Here is a 9,939-nt window from a genome sequence, read left to right as displayed (position 1 = left end):
TTGCTTGGGTTGCTCCGTAGGTACCTCAGGTAATTCGGCAAACCCACGGTCCATGCATCAACTGTGTTTGCTTGCTTTTTGTTCCCTCCAATCTCCCTTTCCAGGCCTTCCTCCCTTTTGCCTCAGTTTCCAGCGTGAATCGTCCACTCCTTCTGTTTTTTTTTTTTTTTCACCGAGTCGAGTCTCTCCGAGACTTTTCTGCACGTTTGGTTTCTGTCACTCCTTTGAACCACTCCTTACCTCCCGAACCCTTCTCAAGCTCCGAACCGAAATATTTGACTTTTGGGACGAAAAAGCAACGTTTTTGCGTGTGCCATCCAATCCTTGCAGTCACTAGTCTGTCTAGAACCTGCACAGCATCCACGGAATTTCGCACTCATTTGTTTAATTGTCGCCAGACTGCGTATGAGTTCTATTCAATCCACCAGCTGGCACATTTTGTAGGTGACTCGACTTGCACAATTCCAGCGCGTTGCCGGCCCAGAGACAACCAATTCCAGTCGCCTTGCACATACACTCCTTTTGGCGGACCACACGAAAAATTGTATCGAACTCGACTCGACTCATTCGAGCGTTCGTGCAACACGATTACACAACAAATTTAGCCTCGATTAGTTACCACAAACACGAAACCGAAAAAGCAAACATTTCGCGGAACAACGGCTCCCGTCACTTCAGCTTCGCAGCGACAACCCTGTCTGTCGGTTCTTGGTCAAGGAACCAAGACCTGGTTCTTTTTGAAACGCTCCCGACACCCACGGCACACAGTCCAAGAAGCTTTCCAGGTAGGCAACTGACAGCCCGGTTCCTGGCAACTGCTTCTGTTGAGTCCCCTATCCATATACCGCATGAAACCAGACAATCGCCCCAAATCTCGACGTCTCTGAGATCTAGGAGCTCCCATGCACTGCCATTGCACAAACAATAAGAAAAAAAAAAAAAGGCAAATAGGAGTACCCAGCTGTATGCTGCATAACCCTTCAAAGTCTTTTGCCGCCAGCAAGACCGATAACCTTGATGACTTGCATGTGCATGTTTCTGCGCCCCTTACTGACGGTTATCCTATCTCCTAAGCTCAGCAAAGTTCGTCTTTTTGCCAACCTAAGCAAGAAGCTCGACCGTCGTCAACTCCGTCCACCGACCGGTACTCGACCAGTTCTTGGCTGTCTTAAGTCAACCCTCCCTCACGATCTCTTATGGCACCATCACGGACGCTATACCAACCCCGATAGGCTCTACTTGTGAAATTGGACAGCTCAATTCGTTGTTGTTCAAGGTACCACTCTTCGCCGTCACCACAAGTCAGCAGCCATGAACCGCTTTAGAGCAAAGAGGAAGGAAAAGGAAGAGCCTGCGACGAATGGAGACCACACTATGCCTTCATTTCGAGGCTTTCTAAGGGGCAAAAAGGCCCCAGAGGAAAAACCAGAGCCCCAGATCGACATTGCTACCGCGTTACCAACCCACGATGATTTCCGGACGAGTTTACTCATGACAGGCTTGTCAGCCCGTTTCTCGATGCTGAGAGAACAGGATGACCCGACCAGCAAGATTGGAAAAGCCAGTGATGACAGTGTGCTGTTTCCCAAACGACAGTCGCGGATGATGGACTACGGCTTCAACAGTGGAACCGGCCTCAATGACATCGCCGAGGTCGAGTCTCTAAGAGCTCCTTTCGCCCGCATGGACTCCTTCGCGTCAGCAGATGATTCATCTTCGACCAAGGGCAGCATCATGAGCAGAGGGAAACCAACCGATGGTAACAATCTGTTTGGGGGTCGGCAAAAGATTGTAGTTGGAAACAGGACACTCTACGAGAACGACGTCGCCAGTTCGTCATTCCAAAAGTGGCGGCGCGAGGAGAGGGAACGTGAGCGCAAAGCTCTCGAAGATGAAGAAGCGAATGACGACTCTCACGGTTGGAGATCAAGACGCAGTGAAGAGGAAACCTCCGCTGCACGATCAGAGTCTCCGTCTGGGCAAAATTTCAGCCGAAGACGCGAGACGTCGTCAACTACTGCCTCGTCCTTGGCGCGCAATTCAACAGCAGCAACTTCCATTGCCTCACAGCAGTCACAGGCTACAACCGCTTCTACGGCCTCTGGCGCCCCTGTCGAGCGTTCAGTCACTCGAACGAGGAGACTTTACGAGCAGGCGCTGAACCAGGATCTCCATGCCAGCCAATCTACTGCTTTGTCACGCATTGATACCCTCACAGGAAAGAAGTCATTCACCAGGGGCTCTCCCGATCCCAACTCCTCAACATCGCCTCCGATGGGCTTTGGGTTTGGCGAACGCCGACCCATAATTTCCAAGGCTAGCGCTCCCAACTTGAGAACAACAAGCCCCACGGCCTCGATAGTCTCTGCCTCGAACGACCGGGGCAGCAATATCTCCAGCAAGGAGTCTCGGTTCAACTTTGCTGGGACACCTCCTCTGAGCCCTCCAATCAGCGAGACCGGTGATATGTCTCTGATGGCTATCCAGCCCAACGATGTAGGCAAGGCAACTGCTATGGGTGTGTTCAACAAACCAGCGCAGCCATATAACGAATCCAAGTACGCAGAACGACAGCTCCAGCTGCAGCAGGGTCGCGACACCCCGACGCTGCGTGGTCGGACCGAGTCCAACGGCACGAACATGTCCAAGACCGGCCTGTCGATACATCCAGAACCGAAGGACAAGTCGACATCATTAACCTTCCTTGATGATTCTGACGAATCCACAGACGAGCCTGGGCATTCCCCCATTCCTCCCGCTGTTGTTTTAGAGAGACCTGCCGACAGCGAGCATCCCGCATTCAGGCAGGACGCCCTGCCAACACCGCTGTCTTTTAAATCCCAAGTATACGACCCGCCCCACGATCCTTCACCGCCGCTATCGAAGCCTGAAATCTTTGAGTCACCTATCATTCCACAAAACACCACGCCGATCGACTCGCCTACGCTGGGTTCTCCGGGCCTTCTTACAACTGGCTTGAGTGGTATGGTACGTCAGCACATGCGCTCGGAGAGCAGCACATCCTCTATCTACGGGCCTAGCTCCTCAGGCTTGGAGGTCAAGTTCCCAGCTGCCTCGCGGGACTCGACAGTTCTGGCAATCATGGGCGATGGCTTAGGGGTCAGCAATTGGCAGGACCAGCAGTGGAATCCCTATGAAGACGAAGCCGCTGAGGCTCGCATTAGCCAGCACACGCTTGTCCAAGACGACATTCCGACCGAACCGGAACCGTCAATGCAGTCAAACCCAGTCGAAGTTCCAGAAAACAACACCAGCCCGGTCAAGGAGGAAGACTCCGACGACTTTGCCAACCGGGTTGCGATCGCCAGGCGTCGTGTTCAGGAAAGACTGACTACATCTTATCTCGAATCTGCGGAGAGCAGCCGGGCGCCTTCCCCTCAGCCCCAGGAGCGCGAAACGCCTGTGCCAGCCAAGCCCAGCCCATTTGGTCTGCTCAGGGGCAAGTCAAGTCGGGGATCTCTGGCTGACAGGAATCGCAACGGCCCACCCAGGAAAGCTTTACAGACCCTAGGCCTTGGTGCTACGACCATGAGCTCATCGCCCAGCCCTTCTAAACAATCCTTTGAGGACGCCGGCCTTGCCCCTATGAGGGAGGAGGCGGAGATCAATTCGAGGGTAGAGACAGCCAGGCGCCAGTTTGAGGACAAGGCCAAAGAGAAGGACTCGGATGGTCGGTCACTGAGGTCTACAAAATCTACACGGTCTTTGACGGACAAGGATGACGAGCAGACTCATCCGGGTCTTCGCGCTTTTAGACAGGCTCGCCGACAGCTTCAGAAACAAAAGGAACTTGCCGTTCTTGCGCGGCACCAGGGTCAAGGAGAAGGTGCCAAGAACGAGGAGTCTGATGCTCAAAATGAGACTAATCCGCAGGAACGAACACCATCCAAAACTCGACACGCCAGGCGAGACCTTAGTGAGGATTCATATCGCAGTGGTACATCGATGTCTCCTCCGCGCAACGAACGCGATAGGAGTGGGTCTGAAACGAGCACTGGCAGGGTTCCGCCTCGACCGCCTCGTCTTCGCAACAACTCATCTCCATACGAAAACCAGCAGTCGAACGATTCTGAGAACATGCCACGTCGGCCAATGCTGCGCTCACCGGGCCTTCCCGGTACCGATATCAAGAGGTCGCCTATTATGCCGCCTCAACCTTACCCTGGAGCTATGTCGTCGCCCAAAGGATTCTCTAGATCGGCTTCTTCGGGAAACCTGAAGGTTAACCCTCCACGACTTGGAGAATTGGCACCCATCTCTCCTATCGCCCCGTTAAGTCAAGGTCTTCCAACCAGCCCGAGGCATCAATTTATGCCTCCCTCGCCCGCTGCCAATTCCCCTTCGGGATCAACTACCAACAGCAGCCTGAACGAAGCGAAGAAGAAATTCATCAACAAGAAGGACATCTCAGATCCGACACTGGTGATGAGCACCAGCCGGGTTCCGACGGTTAATCTGCCTCAGAGCCAAGCTTTCCCTGAGAGCACAGGGGCGGGATCGGATAAACGCACTGCACCTCCGGTCCCACCGATAAACCCTAGGCGAACTCGCGGTGTCATGAATGGCTTCCTTGGACGAAAGAATAGTGATTACGACGATGAGACATTGGTTACTTCGAGCTCGCCGCATCTCCCTCTTTCGAACTCGAGTGGCTCGCTCGGTGGCTCCAGGGCGGCCGACGATGGCCGCAGTGCTTTCTCGGTTAGCGAGGACGAGGAAGACAAGCCGGCCAGTAGATGGCGGCTCCGGAAGACGAATACGGAAGCTCAAGGGGCTAATTCGGGAGTTTCTGCCGCAGCTTCACTGGGCGCTGCTGGGCCCTTTGGACCTCCACGAGATACGCGAGCATTTGTCTCGGCTGCACCACCCGTTGGCCGCTCGGTGATGACTGCCCCGACGAGAAAACCTAGTGCTTTGCCGGGTGGGATGATTTGAATAAGACCGTTTTGTTTCTTTCCGCACTCGATCGACGACATTTGGCAGGCCAAGATGCACGGGGATTTCCTTTTTATTTTCTTTTAGTACTGGACATTCTAATATTTGTGGGATGCGATCATTCGCAGAGAACGAAGCTAACGAAACTATCAACTCGAGATACCTAAGTTTGTTTGTATAACATCAGACTGTACACATCTACTTATTTTTTGTTTTGATCTTTTTTTCTCTTCTCTTAATGTCTCTTTATTATTGGTCTTGGAAGACTACCCCCGGGTTCTGGTAGCCATTCTTACATTTACTTCTAGTTTCTTCACGTTGACGGCCTCAATCATTTTTTCTTCATAACTGGCGGGTTTTGAAACCTGGGAGAACATACAGTTTTCTGAAGAGATAATCTGCGCTGGATTACCTCGCACATGCGTCCTTGACCTTTTTGTCCACGACGTTTGTTTCTTTCTCGTATCACCTTGCTTTGCTCGGAGCAAGTTTTTCTTTCCTTACCAGTGTTATTTTTGGTGTTTGAGAATTTCCTTAATTTGTCTCGGCGTTCTAAGTAAAGAGGGGTTGGATGCGGGGGAACGTGAAAGGAACAGGAGTATCTTTGACGATATCACAGATTGTAGAAGAAGTGCGAGAAGAAGAAAAATAACCCAGTGTTTCCATGTTTCAATGTCAGTGAAAGCTTTGAGACATGCACTTGAGCTCGGGTTATGGATGAATTTGTACTGGCCTTGGAGTTGGGCGGCATGTTCTTTCCCATGATTTGCTGATTGGTGTGTACTTGAACGTCTGGGGAGGGCGCAATCAGCTCGCCGCAAGCTCTTGCAATTTCGGGGCCGACGATCCGGTCGACGTTTATCTACTGTAGCTGCAAGATCCCCGCATCGTTCAATGAACTGCGCTTTTCCATCCCATACAAACAAACAAACACCAGGTGCAGGAGCTGATCTAAAGTCGACAAGTTGCACGGTGTTCATCCGATGATTCAATACTGAATCAAGAAAGCACCGGCGCCGTGAATGAGTCGAACCAATGATATCTGATCATTCAGAACATCCAGCCATCACCTACCTCACTTGCCCCTGTCTGAGGTGCCTTTCAAGCTCCCGCCTACGTTCTCGTAAAGCACAGCAACCAAAACTTGAACATATATCGAACGGTTTGCGATCGATCAAATAATGGCTTTCATCAGACCATACCAGCCAACCGACTTTGAGGCTACGGCCTTCATTGTGAGTTTAGCTACCCAAATACCACATACGACTACGCGGCATAGCGCACCACCTGCACCGGAAGCAAGGCCAACGTCTCAGGTGGTTGCAAAAGGCCCGATAAATAAACAAAAAAAAAACCTCACATATTTACTCCCATCCCTACAGTGCCGCGCAACTCTCCCACCGTCACTGGCCAAGTCCCCGGCAGGCGTCAAGCTTTCGCCGTACCTCTGGACGCACCAGTACACGGAGCTGTCGCCGTCGCACTGCTTTGTGCTGGACGACGGGACCGGCCGCTGCGTCGGGTACGTCATTGGCACGCCGGACGTGTTTGCCTTTGCGGCCGCGTACCACGGCTACGTGGCCAAGCACCTCTCGACGGCCGACATGACGCCGCGGCAGATGGAGACGCGGGAGGCCTGGACGACGCCGGAGGGCGAGGTTAACGAGCAGGCGCTGCTGCAGCTCGCGCGCGAGCCACGCTGGCTGCTGCTCGAGGGCGTCGAGGGCAAGGAGGAGATGGTGCAGCGGTACCGTGGCACCATGCACATCGATATGCTGGAGCCGTGGCAGGGGAAGGGGTGGGGGAGGAAGCTGATTGAGCAGTTCATGGAGAGCGTCAAGCGGAGGCAGGGGGAGAGGGTCCCCGTCGTGCTGGAGGATGGGTCTGGGCAGGAGATGATGTTGGATAGTGGCAAGGGTGTGCACATTGGCATCTCAGGGGAGAATACCAAGGTGGTCAAGTTTTATGAGAAGGTTGGGTTCCGGGTGCAGGAGGGCGGAGAGCGGGAGGGTGGTGTCTGGATGGTCTATGACCTGTGAACTTGTTTTACTTTGAGTAAACACGCGCAATGCTCTGGCAACAGAAGCGAAGAACCGTAAGAACCGCAAAGTAGTTTCTAGATCTCTAATGACATTTATAAACAAACTGAGTAGGTTTCTCGGTTGGTCGCTGATTGCGGAAATATTGGCCTTTTTGTAATACATGCGCGTGATACTTTCAGTGATAAATAACATTTATTGTCGCTAAAATATCAAGACAGAAACAAACCTCAAGCAAAGCGGGCAAAACAAACAGAAGAAAAAGACAAAAGAAACGCTAGCTGTCATTTTGGGTAGTGTAAACTGATCATGAATAGTGTCGTCGGGTAAAAGGCAAACATGAAAAAAAAAGGAGGCAGAAAAATGCCAAATGGGATGGATAGAATTTGATCTGTACAGCTCCTGGTTGATGCTTAGAACTCGAGACTCAAAAAGAAGTAATAAGAAGTGCATGCAAATGGGGGTATACGACGAATTCGCCTAGTATCACAAAGAAAAAAACAACCCCCTACCACACGGCGCTTTGTCTTCTATTTAGAGAAGCGCCGGCGAGGTAATTAGGGTTCTGCAATATCGACATTGCCAGATCCTGAACGCGCTGAGGCAACTCAATCGTGTACAGGCTGCCGTCGGCGGAACGAATCACAGTCCCGAGCGCCGGCGTCCCCTGTTTGTGGTAGGGGCAGTCGTCGGTAAGCTTGCTGATGGTGGCTATGATCTCGTCGGGATCGATGCCTGCCGGAGAGCCGACGGCGTGCCGGACGCAGGAGGAGCTGCTGGTCGTCCCGGGCGTCTCCGTCCGCTTCCGCGCCCTGGGTTTGCTTCGCTGCTCGATCGATCGGCCCCTCGGGGTGTCGAGGCTCGTCGCTGGCTGTAAGATCGGGGGCGATTTGGTGGCGGAGCGGCCCCGCGGCTGGTTGCTTCTGGAGGCTCCCGAGATGGACTCGGCGTCGTTGACCGGCCTCTGTGCTGAAGGGTCGAGCGGGCGGGACTGCAGAGCGGCGTCTCTGGAGGCGGGTCCTGGCCCTGAAAGAGACTGGCTTCGACGGTGGCCCATCGTCTGCTGCTGCGTGGGCGTCTCGTGGCCCCGGCGGCTGGTCGGCCGAGCAATCTCGCCCGCGGCTGGTGCGTCGCCCGGCCAGCTGGACGACGGGGCGAGGGGTAATGGCGGCAAATCCCCTTGGGATTTGATGCCGGTGACGACGCGGCTGGCGCTGTGGGCTCGTCTGCCGCCAAGGTTGCTATTGGCCCGGGGGCAAGGCCGGTACTGCTTGACGGGCTTCTCCACGACCTCGTCCTTGAGCGGCGGCGAGGGCACGGGCGTCTTTGGTGATTCGAAAGGCCTGGTGATTGCCGCCGCGCTGCGCGATCGGGGCGCTGGGTTTTTGAGGTTCAGGGGCTCGGGGAAAGCGACCGCAGGGGAGGTGTCCATCGGCGTCACGCTCTGGCTGCGATTTTGGCTGCGACTTTTGGGAGGGGGAGCGATCCAAAGCGAGCGTTTTGCATCGTCACGTTGGGAGCGGTTCTGAGTGGAGGACGCCTCGGGCGGCTGTTGCTGTTTCGTAGACGAGGAGCGCATGCGGGCCTTCCTGAAGCCGTCTGTCGCTGGTCTGGAATCTACCGACGCGGGAGTGGTAGACCTGGGCTTTCTCTTGGGCTTTTCCGGGACCAGTGGCCCGGGAGACTTGACTACTGCTATGGAAACGGGAGAAGAAGTCGTTTGACGAGGCACAAAAGTTGGGGGCATAGCAAACATGGACAGCATTCTGTCGAGGGGAGTGTCGGCTCTTGCGATTTTATTCGGAGTCTCGACGGGCTTTGGGGGCTCGATGGGCGAGGCAATCATTTTACGTGGCGGGACCCAATAGAGTTGATTGTCCTCCTTCTGAGAAAGCTTTGGGGAGTGAAGAGGCGAGCACTGGAAAACAGTTGGCGATTTTGGCGAAGAGGGCGAAATGTTGCGGAAGAACTCAAGAAAGGGCGTCGTCGGATTGGTCGGCGTGCGATAGTCTGTAATCACCTTGACGGTTCCGCTCGAGATGTAGGGATGCTTTCTGGACTGCATGGGAGAATGGGCAGAGCTCGGTGTCGTCGCAAAAAACGGTCGCATATCTTGAGGCGTTGGGCTTGGACAGATGGGCGTTGCCACGTCGGGGCTGTCCACAGCAGGACTGATGCTCTGCTGTATAGCTGTAGAAAACTGACTTGTGGGAATCTGCAGCTTGGGTGCCACTGATTTCGCCTTGGGGCTAGGGGGCTTTTTGGGCGATTCGGAACCACCGCGAGAAGAATACTTGCCCAACGGCGGGACCTGCAGTGAGACGGCGGATTTCTCACGTTGCCCCGCGGGTTCGGCCCTGAGATCACCAGGCGGTGCCATCATTGTCGAAGCGAGCAGTGCTGCGGACGCGAAATCTGGCACAAGCCCGGGGCTGAGCTGGGAAGAAATTAGGCCGGGTGACGGCGGCCTTTGGTGCAAGATGGTCTTGCGACTGGGAGGTTCACTGGCCTTGGGCATCTCTGCTGGTTTTCGAGGTTCGCTGGCCACTTCAGCATCATGCTGAGTTAACTTTGCGATTGGTGGATGGTTGGTGTCAACCATGAGAACATCCTTGACGCCGCGACCAAGCAAGCCATAGACTGAAACCTCGCCGTCTTTGATACCAAGAATAGCGCTAGTGCCAGCAAATGCTTGACCGGACTCGGTACCACTACGGTTACAGAAGATAACGATAACTTCCTCGCCGGTCTGGGTCTTGATGAGTGGCTCCAGTCGTTGCACCCAGCAGGTGAGTGAGTCCATGTCTGGCTCCTGTGGGGATCGACTGAACTTCCTTGACTCTTCCTCGGTTTCCCAGGCCATGGTAACAATGACGACGTTTGCCATGGTCTCCACGATATGCATGGAAAATTCGAAGTCGGCCCAGGGTGCGGCGAATTTGTA

The 9,939-nt window shown here is 54.1% G+C and overlaps 3 protein-coding genes across 3 annotated transcripts in view; 2 read left to right on the top strand and 1 right to left on the bottom strand.

Moving 5' to 3' along the window:
• Window positions 1-1,311: 1,311 nt before the first annotated feature.
• On the top strand, window positions 1,312-4,956 carry PpBr36_05082 (uncharacterized protein; the record flags this gene model as incomplete). Its single annotated transcript, XM_029892240.1, has 1 exon — window positions 1,312-4,956. One exon carries the CDS (start codon window positions 1,312-1,314, stop codon window positions 4,954-4,956), a length of 3,645 nt encoding a protein of 1,214 aa, XP_029749213.1.
• A 1,181-nt stretch (window positions 4,957-6,137) lies between these two features.
• On the top strand, window positions 6,138-6,995 carry PpBr36_05081 (uncharacterized protein; the record flags this gene model as incomplete). Its single annotated transcript, XM_029892239.1, has 2 exons — window positions 6,138-6,191; window positions 6,339-6,995. The coding sequence occupies 2 exons, from the start codon at window positions 6,138-6,140 to the stop codon at window positions 6,993-6,995; spliced, it is 711 nt and encodes a 236-aa protein (XP_029749210.1).
• A 508-nt stretch (window positions 6,996-7,503) lies between these two features.
• PpBr36_05080 (uncharacterized protein) overlaps window positions 7,504-9,939 on the bottom strand; it is a gene marked incomplete at both ends in the record, with an annotated part of 2,985 nt that continues 549 nt past the window's right edge. The window contains one exon of the mRNA XM_029892238.1: window positions 7,504-9,820. Within this exon, the coding sequence (XP_029749211.1) occupies window positions 7,504-9,820 (2,317 nt within the window). The remainder of the gene's footprint in view (window positions 9,821-9,939) is intronic.

The sequence above is a fragment of the Pyricularia pennisetigena genome, chromosome 6 (genome assembly GCF_004337985.1).
Source record: "Pyricularia pennisetigena strain Br36 chromosome 6, whole genome shotgun sequence".
In the NCBI taxonomy this organism is placed as follows: domain Eukaryota; kingdom Fungi; phylum Ascomycota; class Sordariomycetes; order Magnaporthales; family Pyriculariaceae; genus Pyricularia; species Pyricularia pennisetigena.
Note: the sequence above shows the minus strand (reverse complement) of the source record. Positions and strands in the feature narration are given on the sequence as shown.